The following is a 17,315-nucleotide window of genomic DNA, read 5'->3' as shown; positions in this document are numbered from 1 at the left end:
CGGCGCCGGGCTTGACCATGACGGCCGCGACCCGGGATGTGGGTCGGCGTCCGGGAGTCGCCTTTGCTTCCCGTCCATCATTAAAGCTCAGCTCAGCCCGAGTCGGGGCGTGCCGGGATTCGGGAGGGGCGGGCGGGGCGGGGGGGGTCCCACAGGACGCCGCGTGGGGGCCGCGGGGATCCCCCCACGCCCACGGGCGGTGCCGGGGCGGGACCAGCCACCGCCGTGCGCCCCGTCGGGGCGGGGGGGCCGTGCCCGCAGCCCGCCCCGGCCCGGCCCGGCCCGGCTCCTCCCGAGGAGGCGGCGCCGTCCCGGGGCCGCGCTCGGCTCCGCAGCCCCGCGGGGCCGCCCGGCTCGGCCGCCCCGGTGAGTGCGGGGGGTACCGGCGGTGCGGGGGGCACGGGGGGCTTGGGGGGCACCGCGGGGTGCGGGGGGACCGGCGAGCGCCCGCTGCGATTGTCGGGGGTGCCCTTCCTTCGGGGGTCGCGGTGCCCGGGGGTCCCGCGGATGCTGCTCCGCCGCGCAGGGGAGGGGGGCTGCGGGCCGCCTGTCCCCCCACGTCCCCAGGTGTTCACGTCCCCCAAATCCCAGTGTCCCCATAGCCCAAATCGCCACGTCCCTGTGTCCCCACGTCCCCAGAGCCCCACGTCCCCGCGCCACCTCTGGCATCGCCCGTCCCCGCCGCTCGCCCCGCGGGTGCCAGGCGGCACCGACAGTCGCCGCGGGCACAAAGACGTCGCTGTGCGGCGGGGACAGAGCCGGGAGGGAGCGGGGGCACAGGTGGGGTGCGGGGGACCGAGAGGGGAGCGGGGGACAGAGGAGGGGAGCAGGGGATGGAGAAGGGGTGCGGGACATGAAGGAGGGGTGCAGGGGCTGGAGAAGAGGTGCAGGACCCTTCGGGGGTCTGGGGCTGGTGCCCAGCCGGGTGTAGGGGTCCCCAGGCCGGCAGCCCTCGCTGCCCAGGGATGCTGAGCAGGGCCGGGCATGGGGAGGGGGGTTTGGGTTTGGGGTTTCCTCCCGGCACTCGAAGCCCAGCCCAGGAAATTCTTCCGGGCAGCCTCTCAAGCCCCTCTTTGTGCGCTTGGGATTTTTAACATGCCTTCCCGGCGGCTGTGGATGAGGTGCCCGGTTCCGGATGAGATGCCCGGTTGCAGACGGGATATCCAGCTCTCCCCGGGCTCTGCGGAGCTCGGCCAGGCTGTGGCGGGATGGGATGGGATCTGGTGGGGATTTAGGGGACGGGGCTGCACATTCCCACCCATCCCCTCGAAACCAGGAGCTGCTGCTCTCCCCGGGGTGCCATGGGACACCCCCGGGGGATACTCAGCACCCTTTACTGGTCTGGATTGGCTGCAGGATGAAGGACTCGGGGTGGTGGTCCTTGCCGGGTGCCAGACCCCCCCGTGGTGAGCAGCAGGATCACCACATCCTCCCCTCCAAACCCCACTGGCTTGGCCCTGCCACCCTGCGGGATTGGCCTTGCTGCCAAGGCGTCGCTGATTCCCCGCCTCGCTCCAGCCCCTGGGAACGACCTTGGCTGCCTCAGCTGCGCCAACGGCTGCCTGGGACCCCCGCGCTCCGGGGGGAGGAAGCCACCAGCCTTGGGGCAGCAAGAGGAAGCAGCAGTGGCTGCTGACACCCCGCGGGGACGCGGGTCCCCTCCCCGGAAGGAAAGCGCTGCCGGTTTCCATCACCCCCTACTCGGGGTGCAGCTGGGGCAGGGAGGCTCCCGTTGGGTGGGCTGTGGGTGAGAGGAGGGGTGTCCCCTCTGCCTGGGTGCCTGGGATCACTGACAGTGCCCTCCTGCCCGCCCAGAGCCACCCGCTGCCATGCCAGTGACCGTGACCCTGCCCGGCCCGGCCCCGTGGGGCTTCCGCATCTCCGGGGGACGAGATTTCGGGAAGCCCATCACTGTCTCCAAGGTAGGACCCCCCCCAGCCACCACCACCACGTGCCCCCCGGGCCGGGGGAAGGCTGCCGGGCAGGTGCTGTGCTGGGCTGCTCTGGGGAGAGGATCCTGTTTGCTTGTCCTTGGGGGATCCCGCTCCGTGGGAACGGCCCACGGCGGGCGACGGCGGCGCGGGGGCCCCGTGCCACCCCCGGGCTGGGCAGGGCCGTGCCAAGCTTCCGGGTGTTGTTTCCAGGGCCGTGCTCCCACCCTGACAGAGGATCTGCTGCTGTTCTTGTCCAGGCCATGGGGATTCCAGAGGGTGGGAGCCACCGGGATTCAGGGGTTGACGCGGACCTTGGCGCAAGGGCTGCACGTGGGGGGTGCGTGTGTGTGTGGGGGGGCTCACTGAGGCTGTCCCCACGTCCCCCTTCTTCTCCATGGAGGTGACGGAGCACGGGAAGGCGGCCACGGGTGATCTCCGGGCGGGGGATGTCATTGTCACCATCAACGGGGAGAGCACGGCCGAGATGCTGCACGTGGAGGCCCAGAACAAGATCAAGCAGAGCCCTGGGCAGCTCCGGCTGGAGGTGGAGAGGTGGGTGCTGGGAGGGGGGGTGGGCAGCCTCGAGCCATAGAGCTGGAGCTGGGTCCCAGGGGTGTGTCCACACGTGGGTTGGGGTCCCCCAGCCAAGTGTGTGCTGGCTGTTTTTCCCCTTGGGTGATTCCTGGGGCTGTGCCATCCCCCCGCTCCCCCGGGAGCCTGGCCCGGCTCTCTAATTAAGGAGTCAGGTGCTAACGAGGCCAGGCAGTGCTGGCAGCCGTTCCCTGGCTGACTGGTCCCAGTTGGGGGCCCGGTTGGTGCCTCTCCCCACCTTCTGGAGGGGCTGAGAGGAGCAGTCAGGCCGTGCTGTGCCGTGCCATGAGCAGGGGCTGAGCGCTCCTGGGGCACATTCCAGACCCTCCCTGCTCTCCCTTGGTCCCCAGGTCCCCGATGCCACCTCCCAGCCACACCAACGGGGACGCCTCACTGGAGAGGTTGGCCACACGTGTCCAGGTGAGCCCCAGCACGCCCTGTCCCCCCACCCAGGGCTGGTGGCAGCTGCTGGTGTCACCCTCGCCTCCCCAGGACACGCCGCGGACGCGGGATGAAAGCCAAGGTGCCCTGAGAGCCCCCGACCCCAGCCTGGCATCCCCCATCCGCCTGCCCCACAGTGCCAGGTAAGGCTGGACCCAGCTGTGTGTGGGGCTGAGGAGGGCCAGGGACAACCCTGATGGCTCCATTCTCTCCCCACAGCTCACAACCCCTGGAGGAGGAGTTCGCCTGTCCCGGCCTCTGCCAGGTGAGTGGGGAGCTGGGGGGCTGCAGGGGGGCAGGTAGAGGTGCTGGGGGGGCATCCGTGAACCAGCAGCTTTTGTGGCACTAAACCTTCCCCCTTTTCAGCCCCCAAACACCTCCCTTTGAGCCCACAAACCACCCTCCTTGCACACCCAAGCCATGCCCTTTGAGCCCTGAAATCAACACCCTTTGACCCCAAAACCACTCCCCTTTGCAAACCCAAGCCATGCCCTTTGAGCCCCCAAACCCACTCCCCTTTGCAAACCCAAGGCACCCCACTTTGAACCCCCAAACCATTGCCCTTTGAGCCCCCAAACCATCCCACTTTTGAGCCCCAAATCACCCCTTTTGTACCCCCAAACCATCCCCCTTTGCAAACCCAAACCATCCCACTTTTGAGCCCCAAATCATCCCCTCTTGAGCCCCCAAACCACCCCCCTTTGCAGCCCCCTGGCCACATCACTGCCCAGCCCTGCTCTCCCTCTGGCACAGCCGGTGCCCCCTCCCCTCTGGTGCCCCCTCCCCGCTGCCCTGGCAGCACCCCCAGACCCGCGGGCACCGGCACCTGCCCAGGGATGTTTTGCTCCTCTTGGCAGCGGCGCCAGCCTGGGGAGGCCAAACCAGTTTGGGGAGGCCCAGCCCCACTCCCGCCAGCCCGGGGCACTGGGGTGTTGGCCGGGCAGGGACCCACGGCCCGGCGCACCCCCGGCCCGCTGGGATGCCCCGGGAGCGGGGCCGGGATGCCCGGGGGCTGGATGATGACTCCTCCTCCACCCTCCACCCCCCGGATCAGCCGCAGGATGCCCGTGGCCGCCCCGTCCATCCCCGCGGGCAGCCGCTGGCTCCGGGCTTGGCGTCTCCCTCCTCTGCTCCCCTCCCTGCTTTCTCTTTTTCTTGTTTTCCAAGCCCAAATTGGGAAGCGCCGTGGTCCCGGAGCGCGGCCCTTCCCGGCTGCCTCTGGCCGCAGCCCCGGCCGCCCCTTGGCTCCTCCGGCTGCCTGCTCCCTCCTTCCTCCCCAGCTCCGTGTTTGCTTTGGCCCCGGAGGGTCCCTCCCTGCCCCGGAGGGTCCCTCCCTGTCCCTGAGTGTCCCTTCCTGCCCGGAGCCCCCCACCATGGGTGTGAGGATGCTCAAAGGGGAGCCGGGGGGAAGGGCTGCCCGTGGATCCCGATCTTCCCCCCATCCCAGGGTGGGTTGGCGCTGGATCCTGGCGGGGACAAGGCCAAGGCGCCCGGCTCCTCCCGTGCCTAATTTTAGCTCGTCCCTCATCTCCTCGTGACCCCACAGAACCCCGGGGCTGTTTCCCTCTCCCTCTCCATGGATCTGGGTGGAGGGGGGGTCCCTGTCCCCGTCCCAGGGTCCCCCTGGGGTTCCCATCTGCGTGGCGGCCGCTCCCGGGAACATCAGCTTCCACTTATCCAGGGTTCCTCTTTCCTGCCTCGCCGGGCCCGCTAAGCAGGAGCAGATGGTGGGGAGGGGACGGGCGCAGGCGCAGGGGTTATGGGGTGGGGGTGCTGCCCTGGCCCCCCTGGGGGTCCTGCTGACCCCAGCCAGGCTCGGGGAGGAGAAGCAGCTGCCCCACGGAGCATCCCTGCGTCCTCCAGAGACAAGGGCTCGAGAAAAGCCCCTCTGGGCCTGGTCCAAGAGCCTTCAGGGGCCCCGTGGTGAGAGAGAAGGTCTGTGGGCACCCTGCCAGGGTGCTCAGGCTGTTTGGGGTCCACCCCAGCCTGACCCCTTGTGCCCTCCCATCACCTCTCTCCCCCCGCCAGGAGCGAGGAATCCTGACCCGCCAGAACAGCTGCCAGGGATCCATCCTGCCTCCACCCCCCTGCCCACCCTCACCGGGGTTTGAAGCCCCCCAAAACCCCTGGGAGACGCCCAGGGAGCGTCGCCCTTCCCTCTCTCCCAACACCTGCAACAGGTACGGAACGGGGCTGGGGAGGGGGGGGACAGGACACAGGGAAGCCCCCAACCCCACCCTGGCGTGGTGATTTGGCACCCACGGGTGCCGAGGGAGCCCGTGGAAAGGGTTAACTCACCTGCGAGGCAGGTGGGGCCGCGGCAGGGCCGGGCAGGCCGGGGCAGCTCCCGGGGGGGAGGGATCAGGTGGCAGGCGGGTGGTGGTGGGGGTGCAGAGGGTGGATCCCGGAATTTGGGTGCTGTCAAACCCCCCTCCCCCAAGACATCTCCCCCCTCGGGGTGCCGTCCCACAGCCAGGGCTCGGAGCCGGCCATGAGGCGCTTGGAGGAGGACTCGGAGGTCTACAAGATGCTGCAGGAGAACCGGGAGCTGCGGGCGGCCCCGCGGCAATCCAGCACCTTCCGCCTGCTCCAGGAGGCGCTGGAGGACGAGGGAGGAGGTGACGGGGGCGCGGGGGGAGGCGGGGGGTCCGGCAGGGGGGCGGCAGGACCCTGATGGCCCCTTTTTCCCCCCCCGCAGGTGGTCCCACAGCCCCCTTCCCCAGCCGGCTCTCGTCCAGCGCCCGCAAACCCGTGGCCGGGGTCCAGAAGCTGCACGTCTGCGAGAAGTGCGGGAGCAGCATCGCGTGAGTGGGGCCGGGGGGTGTCCCGGGGCAGGGTCCGTGCCTGCCGTCCCTCCTGGCAAAGCCAAAAACGGGCCGAGGGGGGGTCCCGGGGCAGGGTCTGTGCCTGCCGTCCCTCCTGGCAAAGCCAAAAAGGGGCTGGTCTTGGGGCTGGGCGGACCCCGGGGCAGGATCTGTCCCTGCCGTCGCTCCCACAGGGCCAAAGCGGGGCTGATCCTGGGCTGTGAGTGAGGCTGGGGGAGGTCCTGGGGCAGGATCTGTCATTGCTCCTGTCAGGGATAAAATGGGGCTGATCTTGGGCTGTGAGCGGGGCTGGGGGCTTGGGTGGTCCTGGGGCAGGATCTATCCCTGTCATTACTCCTGTCAGGGATAAAATGGGGCTGATCCTGGGGCAGGAGTGGGGCTGGGGGCATCCCGGGGCAGGGAGGTCCCAGGGCAGGACCCATCCCTGTCACTGCTCCAAGCAGGGAACAACCGGGGGTGACTCTGGGATGCAAGCGGGGACGGAATCCCTGGGCAGAGCCCCGCCCTGCCACCGCTCCGGGGCCGCGGTGGGGTGGGAGGGGACCCGGGGGGACACGGACCCCGCTGACCCCCCCTCCCGGGGTCCCCCCAGCACGCAGGCGGTGCGGATCCAGGACGGGCGGTACCGGCACCCGTCCTGCTACAGCTGCGCCGACTGCGGCCTCAACCTCAAGATGAGGGGCCACTTCTGGGTGGGCGACGAGCTGTTCTGCGAGAAACACGCCCGCCTGCGCTACCAGGGCCCCCCGGGGGCGCCCGTGTCCCCCCCGCCCGTGTCCCCCCACTCCTGAGCCACAGGATCCCCCCCCCCCCCCGTGTCCCGGGGTCAGCCCCTCGCCCCCACAGCCCCACTGGGGTAGGGGGTGTTGTAGGGGGGCTGAGGGCACCACCAGGCTCGGGATGGCCGGGATTTTTGGGGAGGGATGCACTGCAGCCACCCACCTTCACCCACATGAGGGTCTGTGTGATGAGCTGGGTTAGTTCTCAGCTTGGGCTGCAGCAGTGGGGGACACGGGGGTGACACTGGGGAGGGGGGACTTTGGGGGGGGGGTGGTCACAGGGATGCTTGAGCACTTGGGTGCCAGAGGAGGGCTGACACCGCTTGTACACTGACTGCAACAAGGTATTAAACCAGATTATATATAAATATAATATATATTTGCTCCACTCCCGTGTCTGCTCTGTGCTGGGGCCCCAGGGCAGGGGCAAGGTGGGTCTCCCCCCAAATCCCAGGGTGCAGGCAGGGACCCCAGACACCCCAGCCCTCCTGCCTGCACCCAGGGTGTGGGTCCAGGGCTGGGCAAGGCTCCGTGGCTCATCCCAGGCTCTCCAGTGACATCCCAGCTGGCCTTGTGGTGCTCCCGGGAAGGTCAGGGCTCCCCGCGGGGCTGGATGTCCCCTCCCTGCTCCCGGTGTCCCTGGGAGATGTCAGGGGTTTATTGGGGGCTATTGGCAGAGCCCTTTGTCCTGCAGGGGCCCAGGTGGGCTCTTATCTCTGCTCCCCACCCTCCGGGCCTGTTTGCACCGAGATGGGCTTTGCTGTTATCTGGGATTCGCCTGGGAGGGAACCAGCTCCTTCCCCTGTCCTGGGAACAGCCAGGAGCCCTCTACCCTCTTTCCTGGGGTCTCACTGGGGTCTGTTTGGGGTGCACCACAGCCCCCCGTGTGCCCCCGGGCATGTCCATGGAGCTCTCACCGTGGAATTCCCGATTAAACATCCCAGAGCTGCTGTGGCTGCCCCATCCCTGGGAGTGTCCAAGGCCGGGTTGGAGCAACCTGGGCTGGTGGAAGGTGTCCCTGCCCGTGGCAGGGGGTGGGACTGGATGGTCTTTAAGGTCGCTTCGCACCCAAACCATTCCATGACTCTCTAGGACCCTCAGGGAGGGAGGAGGAGGATGATGATGATCCTACCCCTCTCCCGTCCTCGGCACGCGGGATAAAAAAAAAAGAGGAATAAACGCTTTGAGCCCTGCTGGGGTAGCACAGGTGGGGCTGGGGGCAAAGGGGTTGCCCGGGCAGGGGGCGGCCCCCCCACCCCCGCCCCGCCCCAGGGCTGTGCCGCCCCCCAGCCCTGCCCCATAAAGCGGCGGAGGACGAGCCCGCTGCTCCCTGCCCGGCTCCCGGTTCCTGTTTCTCCTCTGCCCGGCTCCTGGTTCCCAGTGCTCCCTGCCCGGCTCCCGCACCCGCTTCCCCATTCCCGGTTTTTCTCTGCCCTGTTCCCGGCACTCCCTGTCCGGCTCCAGGATCTCGGTTCCCTCCCTCGTACCCCATTCCCAGTCTCTCCCTGTTCCCAGGGATGCTGCGCCGGCGCGGAGCCTTCAGCGTGGAGCCGCTCCATGACGGCGGTGAGTCGGTGGCCCCCGGGGCCAGGGGGGGACCCTCCCCCGGCAGCTGGGGGGAGCTCTGGTGTCTCCAGCCTGTGAAGTTCCTACTGGAAGGGATCCTCAGGGATCCCTGGTTTGGGGTGTCTGTGCTGCAGAGGGAAGCTGGGGGTCCCTGGCACCCCCCAGTCAGTGCTGTTGGTGCTGCAGAGGGAAGCTGGGGGTCCCTTGGCACCCCCCAGTTCGTGCTCTCTGTGCTGAAGGGGGTCCCTGGACCCCTCGCTTTCATCCCCCTCCTTGCTGGGAGGGGCCAAGGGTACTGGCTGTGCTGGGAATTCAGGTTTTTCCCTTCCCATGTTTAGGCTGACGGGCCTGTTCCTGCACCCAGAGCTCACTGAGCGGTGTGGGGGTCCCCAAAACCCAGGGCCCATCTCTATGTGCCCCCCCTGGCTCTGCCTGTGCTGGGACCCCCCTGCTCCAACAGCAACAGCCAGAAAACCGGGGGGATCCGGGATCCAGCTGAGCTGGAGCTGCCAACCCAGGAGGAGGGGATGGGGATCCCCCCACGTCCCTACCCGTGCCCCCCACCCCGGTGGGGCTCTGGTGCCACCCCCGTGGTGGGGGGGAGCAGCCCCTCGGCGCGTGGGGTCTGGCAGCCCGCGGGAACGCGGCGTGTGGGAGCCGGGATGTTGGCAGCCACCGAGCCGGGGTGGAGGGGCTGCCCCCCGGGATTCCTGGGATTCAATCCTGCTGGGGTGGACGGGCTGCCCCACGGGATTGCTGGGATTCAATCCCGCTGAACGGATGGATTGTCCCAGCACCAGCCCCGGCCTCTCCAGCCCCCAAGGGGTGCACGGTGAGTGGTGTGGCTGCGGGAATCTGGGGGCACTGGGACCCCTGACAGGTGAACTCGACCCAAGCCGGAGTTCCTGAGTGAGTTCCCTGGAATTTGGTGGGGTTCCCCCGGCTCCTGGCTGCCTACCGGTGCCCAAACACCGCGGTTGGGGTGGGAAGGGAGCCCTTAACCACCGGCCCAGCCAGTATCGCCGATCCCAAACCCAGCGAGGAACCAGTTGGGAACCAGTCCCGTAATGAGGTGCCTCTGGATACAGGGCCTGTCTCCAGCTGGGGTGGCTATAAAAGGGAGCACTGGGACGCACGCCCGGCACTCGGCTCCGGCTCCCGGCGATGTGGGGGGGCTCCCGCGCCGTCTGGAAGAGGAGGTTCAGCTGCTGTGAGTGTGTCTGGGGGGGTGTCAGATCCCAGTGGGGCTTCCTGAGGGGGTGGGCGACTCCCAGGAGGTGCCAAGGCTTCGTTCCCACCTCCCTGAGGCCTTTGCCGTGGCCTGGCTGGGAAGGGAGGGGGGAAAGGGATGCCGAGACCCCCTCTCCGTTCATGTGCCGTGATCCCACCTGGAGCTGCGGGATGGTGGTGGGAGGGGGGCACATCCTGGCTGGTGATGTCCCCCTCCTCTCCTGTGGGGAGAAGTGTGAGGTGCTGGTGGTCCCCGGAGCCATCAGGTGTCCGGGATCCCACACTGTGGCCTGGATTGTTGGCACTGGGCCAGAGTGGGATATAGGGACAGCAGCCAGGTCGGGGTGGGGGGGTCGTGTGTGCCCCCCCCAGCAGCTCAGCAGAGTGGCTTAGGAGGAGGAGGAGGATGGCAGAGGACAGGGTCGTGTTTTTGGGAAGCAGTGACAACACACTGCGGTCGTAGGAACATCTGTGGCTGTGGGGACCCTCTGGAGAGGGGTCTCTGGGCAGGGTTGGGGCTGTAACCCCCCCTTGGCAACAGGGAGAGTGGCCTGGGCATGGCTGGAGCTGCTGTGGAGCAGCCTGGGGGGGGCGGAGGGGGGGTGCCTGGGAGGGTGGTGGGCTCGTGTGTGAGGGGTGCACACCCTGTTCTGCATCCAGGGACCCCCCCAGCTGAGACCCCCCCGTCCTCCCTCACCCCACAGATGGTCCCTGGGAGACGGCCGAGAGCTGCATCGTGCGCACCTCCGCCAGCGTCTACCGCCGGCTGCAGGAGAGCCCGCGGCAGCCCCCGCGGGGCATGAGCACCCGGGGACCCTCCCCGCGGCCCCCCAGCAGCCCCCCGGCCGGCGGGAGACTCCTCAAGTCCGAGTCGGAGGACTCCGGGGTGGAGATGGCCAGCAACGAGCACTCGCCCTGCACCCCGCTGGGCTCCGAGAGCAGCTTCTCCCTCGACGGCTTCGCGGCGGAGAATCCCCCCGGGGAGGAGCCGGGCCCGGAGCCCCCCTGCACCCCCCGGAGCCGCTCTGCCGGCAGGAAGCTGCTGCAGGCAGCGCAGCGGAGCAGGAGGCAGCGATGCCCGCGACAGCTCAGCCGGCGCAGCGCCAGCACCGCCGACCTGGGGGAGCCCCCGAGGGACCCCCGGGAGCCCGAGGAGCCCGAGGGGGCGGCGGCCCCCGCGGCTGGAAGGGCTCGGCCGCCCGGCAGCCCCCGAGACCCCCGGGCTGTGCCCGAGGGGCAGGGGCTGCGCTACCTGGAGCACGTCTGCCAGATGCTGGAGCGCCTGGCGCGGCTGCAGCAGGACAACAGGATCCTCCGGCAGCAGGCGGCCGATGCCCGGCGCGCCCGCCCGGGCACTCTGGTGAGGGCCGGGAGGAGGTGGGATGCGTGGATGGGGGGGGTTGGGGGTCCCAGCTCACCCCCTGCCTCTCCTCTCCTCGCCCACAGCCCACCCGGGAGCCCCCGAGGCAGGATTCGGCGGCGTGGAGGGGTGAGGGGTTCCGGCCGCGCTCCTGCTCCGACAGCCAGGCACCAGGTGAGAGGGGTGGGATTGTGGGAATGGTGGGATCAGGTACCGGGTGAGAGGGGTGGGATTGCGGGAATGGTGGGATCAGGTACCGGGTGAGAGGGGTGGGATGCAGGAATGGTGGGATGCAGGAGTAGCGGGATCAGGCACCAGGTTGAGAGGGGTGGGATGCAGGAGTGGTGGGATGTGGGACGGCAGGACCCCAGACCCCGACAGCTCTGTCCCCCCACCCCGTGCAGCCCCCGAGCCGTGCCGGAGGATGTGGGGGCACTCTGCCAGCTCCCCCAGCCTGCTGGACCCCTCCGAGAGCGGGGCGGGTGCCCCGGCACCAGACAAGGTACGGCCGGGGGGGGTCGGGGCGCGGCGGGCGGGGGTCCCGCGGGTCCCCCCCCTCTGACTTCCCCCTGTGCCGGCAGGACGGGCGCTCGCACTGGGGCCGGGTGAAGGTGCTGCTCACCCGCCTCACCCGCCGCTCGCTCCGGGGTGGCCGGTGCAGGTAGGACGGGGGGCGGGTCCCGCTCCCACCGATGCTCCTGGATGGAGGGACCGCGCTGTGCTATTGCGTCACACCCCGCCCTACGACGTCACGCCCGCCCGGGGCCGGTCCCCGGCGCCCCCCCCCCCTTCACCCTTTTTTTCTTTCCCCCTCCTCCTCAATAAAGTCTTTTCACTGGTAAAGAGGTGAGGTGCAGTCGCGCGTGACGTCACTCCCCCCCTCAACCCGCCGTGACGTCACGCGAGGGCGCGTCACGGCCGCATCACTTCCGACGGCTTTTTCCGCCCCTTTTGTCCGACCGGGCCCGTTCCCACGGGCTGTTCCAGCGGCTGCCGCCCCTCTCTTCGAGCCCCCTCTCCCGGGGTCCCCTCCCTGACCCTCCTCCCAGCTCAGCCCCGGGGCTGGGCAGGCTCCTAGGGGTGGTTTCGCTGCCTCAGGAGGGGGGTAAAGCTTGTCCTCCCTGCCAGACCTCCCCCTCTAACACCCTGCTCCCCGCAAACTGCCGGTGGGGAGGGCGCGCCGGAGCCGGGGAGGGGTGGGGATGATGCTCCCGGGCTCGTCGCGGGTGGGGAGGAAGGAGCGGGTGTCCCTCGGGGTGGTCCCCAACCCGCAGGGCTGTTTTGGGGATGGGTGAGGAGGGGGTCGGGCCGGGGGTGATGCTGTTTTGGCGCTGCTGGAGCCCCTCATCGCGTCCACGGGTCGGGTCTGGCAGGAGAGGAAGACGCAGGTGGTCTCCAACCAGGTATCCCGTTATCCCTCCCCTTTCCCCCTCCTCCCTTTCCTGGTGTTTTCCTACCGTCACTTGGGCTTCTTCCTTCCCAGCGGCCAATCCCGCAGCCTCTCCAGAGCCCTCCCGGCACCGCTCCCACCCACACACCCCGGGGGCATCCTCGGAGCTCCGATCTCCTCCATCCCACCGCTCCTTCCCGGGAAACGTGAGTGCTCATCCATCCTTATGGCAGGGGATGGATCCGGGTGCTGGGGGGGGGCAGGGGGTCCCTGGCAGTGCCCCCCGGGAGGGTCGGCCGGGTCACAGCCTGATGAGAGGGTACTGAAGGGTTTTTGGAGCACCCACACCTGGGCAGAGGGTTGCTGTGTCCTTGTTCCCCCCCCTTCCCAGCATCAAAGCCCTTCCCACTGCCCTCCTCCACTCACCTGAGCCCCCCGGGGGTGAGGAGCAATGGGCACAAGGGACTCAGGGGTTGGGAAGAGGACAGGGATGGGCTGGATCTGTGGTGGGATGGGCATCTGGGCATCCCCCTCCCCTGCTGCCCCTCTGTCACCTCCACCTGGGCTGGCTGGACACCTTCCCCCTCACCTGGGGGACCCCATCTGCATCCCACTGATCCCAAGGATGCTGAGGCTGGTCCAAGTGATACCAATTCTCCTTTCAGGACCCAGGTGAGGAGGAGGAGGAGGGAGGTCTGAGCCTTTCTCTCCCATCCTGGGATCACCCGGAGCACAGGAAAGCTCCCAGGCACCTGACCAGGAAAACCAAGGTGTTGACCCAGGTGTGTGCTGGTGCTGGCAGTCCTGGCAAGGGTTAATTCACCCATTTTTGGGGGAAAAACCTTTGGGATTGGTGCTGCTGGACTGGTGGTGGGATGGAATCTGCTAAACCTCTCCCTGTCCCATGGGGTCTTGTCCCTGGGGGGATCGGGGGCTTTGGGGAGGAAGGGGGACAACTGGGATGCTGGAACACAACTGGGCTCACTGGGAGCAACTGCTGGGGAGGAAGGAGGGTGTTCCCATCCTGACCCCGTCCCTACAACCACTCCCATGGATCACCCTGGAGCAGTGCATCCCTCAGTGTCTCAGCCGAGGCTGAGAACATTCCACATCGTAGAGTTAATTTCCCCTTCCTGCCAGCTCTTCCCTATTAACGCTGGGATCTTGTGGGTGGTGCAAAACCCGGCAATTATCCGCTTTTTACTATAAAAGATGGAATTCTCCTCCCCAGCCAGTGCGGAGACTACGCAGCGAGAATCCCTGGGAACGCTGGGGTTAAGTTTCCGTGGGTGAGATCCCTCTCCCTGAGGGCAGGAGGAGCAGGAGCTGGGATTTTCCGAGGGTGGATGCTCTGGATGAAGTGGGATGAGGTGGACGGGCAGGTCTGGCTGCCCTGCCCAGGGTGACACAGTGACACAAACCCAGCCACCAGGTGGGGTTGAATCCAGTGAGGAATCAACACTTCCAGGCCACGGAGAGGCTGCCACGGACTTTTTGCCTGCTTGGGAGCCATCCCAAGGTCTGCAGGGCCCAAGATCCCCCTGGGAGAACGTGCCCCTTGCTCAGATCCCAGGGGAGAACGTGCCCCTGCTCCTGTGTGGCAGTTAAATACATATAAATATATATGTATTCTATATATTTAGCATCCCTGCTCTGGGTAACCGTGGCAACAGGGTTTATTTTGCTTAAACCTGGCCCGGCATGTGATGCAGTTGGGAAGGAACAGCCGAGGGCAGAGGGAGGGATGAAGTTCTCCGTGCTGGGAGCTGGGGAGGAGCCGTGGCACGGGATGTGGCACGGGATGCTCTCAGGGGACCTCGCTCTGCCCCTCCAAACAGCCCCACTGGGGCATTCCCATGGCCTGCCAGGGCTCTGTCCCATTCCCTTTCCTTCAGCTGGGAATGGACCCCCACCCCTAAACCCAAAACTTGCCAACTCCCTGTTCTCTGCTGGTTTCCCAGGACACCCCCTGACCGCTATTCCCCATCTTGTGCAGGGTCTGGTTTGCCAAATCCGGGCACTGGCGGGAAGAGGGGGTGGTTTTCCTGATGTCTGGAGCCGTGTGCCCTCACCTGGAGGTGCAGGAAGCCTCGTGCACCCCCGTTACCTCCATCAGAAACCCACCACAGCGCCCTTCCAGCCCCTCTGTCCCACCCCAGGCTCCCTGCAGCGCCCGGAAAGCGCCAGCTCGGGCCCAAATTCCCTGTGTTTCCCTGGAGAACTGCGCTCCTCGTGCTCTGCTGACGCCGTTTCCTCTCCTCACCTCCTGGGGGAGGGATGTTCGATCCCCCTTTTTTCCCTTCCCACCCCTTCCAGCCTTCCCTGGGTGACACCCCCGAGTCCCCCCGTGTGTGCCACCCCCCCGGCAGTGGCGAGCGGGTGACAGCAGAGGGCGGCAGCGGCCCGGCGGTGGCCCGAGGCCACGGCGATGGGCACCGACGGCGACCGGCGCTGCGCTCCCAAAAACTTTATTGGAGAAGAGCGGCGGAGCCCCTGTGCCCTCCCCCGGACACCGAGGAGGGGCTGCAGCCCCCCTTCTACCCCCCCACTCCCAGTTTTCCTTGGATTTTCTCCTAGCTGGGGAGAAAATCCTCCTTTATGGATCTCTCTGTGCTGGGCTCTGGGCTCCCCCTCCTTGGGCACCCCTTGTACCCCCCCGGCTGTGGGGCAGAGGCATTTTTTGCCACTCCCATGCAAAGAGGCAGGGATGCTCGGCACGGGAATCATCACCCTTTCCCTCCAAAAAAAAAAAAAAGGGATTTCAGCGATTTTTACCCTCCCCTGGGCTCCTAAGGCACAAAATGAAGGGGCATGAGGGTGGGGTGTCTCATCCTCCTGGAGTGGGTCTGGACTGTGGGAGTGCCTGGAAAAGGCCAGCAGCCCCCACCCCATACCCACCTTCACCCACATGGGACACCTCCCTTCCCTGCTCCACCACACCCCTCAATTTAAGGCAAAACCCGTCTGTGGGGGGAGGCAAAACCAATCTCCAGACGCTGGCAGGGGGTGGCCCCCGCTGTGCCCCCCACCCCTGGTCGGGGCAGGAGGGATCCACGCGGCAAAGGGAGCAGTTCCAGCGCCCCAAATCCACCCCTGGGCTGGGAGCTGGGGTCGAGGGGGGGCCATCTCCCTCCTCCCCTCAGTCATCAGCCACGATGGAGAGCGCCCGGAGCTCGCTCAGCTTGGCGTCGTTCTCCCTCTCCCGCTGCTCATCGCTCAGCCCGGGCCGGTCGATCTGCGCCGTCAGGTCCCCAAAAATCTTGTGCATCTCCGTGTAATACACAACCTGTTGGAAAAGCGGGATTGGGGAGGGCTGCGGGGGGTCCCCTTCTCCCCCCCTTACCCCCCCCCTCCTCCCGCGGGTGCCCTCGGCAGCCCCTCTCCCGGAGCGTTTGTGTCTAAAATAGCTCCCTCCCATGTGGCGATGCCACCCCCTTGGATTATTACAACTCAACACGTTTTAATAACACGCTGCCCTTCTCCCCGCTCGCTTCCCATCTGGGAGCGGCGCGTGCGGGGCTGCCACCCGGGCACCCGCCACCCTCCTTTTTGCGTCCCCTCGATTGTCACCCGGTGTCACACCGGGCGCCCGCCCATCCATCCATCCATCCATCCATCCATCCGCCCGCCCGCCCGCGCCGCCGGGATGCTCGTGGGGCGAAGGGTGGGCACGGTGGGTGTCACGCCCGGCAGCGCCGTGCCCCGCCGTGGAGCACCGGGAGGAGGAGGAGGAGGGGTGTTTTAATAACGTGCTAATTAGCACCGCCAATTATCTCCCGGCAGCGAGCAGCGCTTCCCCGGAGCGGGAGCCGGTGGGTCAAGCGCAGGCAGATGGCAGCGGGTTGAGCTGCCTGGGAGAGGGGCTCCGAGGAGGGGAGGGGGACACACAGCCCTGCCTGCGGGACCCCCGGCGCTGCGGGACCCCCCCGGGGCTGCCTGCGGGAACCCCAGACGCCGGTCCTGTCTGTGGGATCCCCCCCCCGGGTGTCGTGGGACCCTTGGCACTGCAGGAGCACCAGCCCCAACTACAGGACCCCTGAGCGCCACGGGACCCCTCCCAGCACCGCGGGACCCCCGATCCTGCCTTGGGGACCCCCGGTGTTGCAGAACCTACGGGTGCCACGGGAACCGTGGCACTGCAGGACCCCCAGTCCTGCCTGTGGGACCCCCCTGGCACTGCAGGACTCCTGCTGCTGTGGGACCCCCGGGCGCCACAGGACCCCTGGCACTGCAGGAGATGTGGGATCCTGTCCTGGGCATCCCCCCAGCGCCGTCAGAGAGGGACGGGGAGCGTTGCCCCCGTTTCCCAGAGGGGCACAAGCGCAGCCCCAGCATCTCCAGCAGCACCAGTGCGGAGACACACACACGGTCTCCATGGAGACCAGCTCCCCTAATCCTGCTCGAAACGGTGCTTCTTTTGGGCAGGCCCGCGGGGGGGATGTTGGGGCCCCACAGGCCGGGGCTGGTTGCCTGCACCCCCCTCCCTGGGTGGGTCTGTGCCGGGGGTCCGGGTGCTTCTCCGGTCTCCCCCGCAGTGGGATCCAGGTGAGTCACAGCTCGTTAGTCACTAACGAGCCCTGCGAAGGGCTGAGCTGGCAGGAGCCCCCCAAAATCCCTGCACACCCCTCCCCAAACTGCAGCCCTGCAGTCAGACGACCCCAAAAAGCCCCTCACGAGCAAGAGATGCCAAAAACAACCCGTCACCACCCAGATCCCTCGGCAGCGCCGTGGGTGAGCACGGATCCGGGCTGGAGGGGTGCCAAGCGGGTGGCAGAGCTCTGGAGCAGCCCCCTATGTCCCTTGTCCCCAGCCTGGAGTCAGCTGGGCTCCCTTCAGTCACATATGGCCCAGTGGCACTGCCAATTCCGGCACGGAAAAGGCGCCGGCACGTTGGAATGGATCTCGCCGGCAGATGCAGCTCCCCAGGATTGACCCCCAGGATTGTCCCCCCACCAGGGACTGGCCCTGGGATTGCCTCCAGGATTTCCCCTGGGATTGCCCCTGGGGTTGTCCTCAGAACTGCCCCCCAAGATTAACCCTGAGGATTGTCCCCCAGGGCTGGCCCCCCCAGAACTTCCCCCAGAATTGCTCCCAGGATTGTCCCCCAGGGCTGGCCCCCCCCGAACTTCCCCCACAAGTGCTCCCAGGATCGTCCTCCAGGGCTGGCCCCTCTAGAATTTCCCCCACAGTTGCTCCCAG

The 17,315-nt window shown here is 67.6% G+C and overlaps 3 protein-coding genes across 6 annotated transcripts in view; 2 read left to right on the top strand and 1 right to left on the bottom strand.

The window, feature by feature from the left end:
- The first annotated feature begins 332 nt into the window (after positions 1–332).
- PDLIM2 (PDZ and LIM domain 2) lies at positions 333–6,958 on the top strand. 4 transcript variants are annotated; one of them, XM_032712536.1, is made up of 9 exons: positions 333–366; positions 1,816–1,922; positions 2,335–2,486; positions 2,876–3,109; positions 3,186–3,231; positions 4,995–5,146; positions 5,408–5,584; positions 5,665–5,770; positions 6,384–6,958. In XM_032712536.1, the coding sequence occupies exons 2-9, from the start codon at positions 1,830–1,832 to the stop codon at positions 6,810–6,812; spliced, it is 1,389 nt and encodes a 462-aa protein (XP_032568427.1). In that variant the 5' UTR covers positions 333–366; positions 1,816–1,829; the 3' UTR covers positions 6,813–6,958. The 4 variants fall into 4 exon arrangements, with proteins under 4 accessions (XP_032568427.1, XP_032568428.1, XP_032568430.1 ...); XM_032712537.1 differs by lacking the exon at positions 333–366 and having other exon boundaries at positions 999–1,922; positions 2,876–2,945; positions 3,018–3,109; XM_032712539.1 differs by lacking the exon at positions 333–366 and having other exon boundaries at positions 999–1,922; positions 2,876–2,945; positions 3,018–3,109; positions 5,439–5,584; positions 6,384–6,643.
- A 2,342-nt stretch (positions 6,959–9,300) lies between these two features.
- On the top strand, positions 9,301–13,758 carry C28H8orf58 (chromosome 28 C8orf58 homolog). The gene is made up of 7 exons (XM_032712430.1): positions 9,301–9,346; positions 10,071–10,726; positions 10,813–10,900; positions 11,131–11,228; positions 11,308–12,129; positions 12,210–12,322; positions 12,782–13,758. Exons 1-5 carry the CDS (start codon positions 9,301–9,303, stop codon positions 11,389–11,391), a joined length of 972 nt encoding a protein of 323 aa, XP_032568321.1. The 3' UTR covers positions 11,392–12,129; positions 12,210–12,322; positions 12,782–13,758.
- A 1,113-nt stretch (positions 13,759–14,871) lies between these two features.
- Positions 14,872–17,315, bottom strand: part of BIN3 (bridging integrator 3) — a 39,397-nt gene continuing 36,953 nt past the window's right edge. Inside the window, exon 9 of the mRNA XM_032712542.1 lies at positions 14,872–15,402. Coding sequence (XP_032568433.1) covers positions 15,256–15,402 — 147 coding nt within the window. The 3' untranslated portion in view covers positions 14,872–15,255. The remainder of the gene's footprint in view (positions 15,403–17,315) is intronic.

This window comes from Chiroxiphia lanceolata, chromosome 28 (assembly GCF_009829145.1).
Source record: "Chiroxiphia lanceolata isolate bChiLan1 chromosome 28, bChiLan1.pri, whole genome shotgun sequence".
In the NCBI taxonomy this organism is placed as follows: Eukaryota; Metazoa; Chordata; class Aves; order Passeriformes; family Pipridae; genus Chiroxiphia; species Chiroxiphia lanceolata.
The sequence above is the reverse complement of the archived record's forward strand: the minus strand, read 5'-3'. Positions and strand labels throughout refer to the sequence as shown.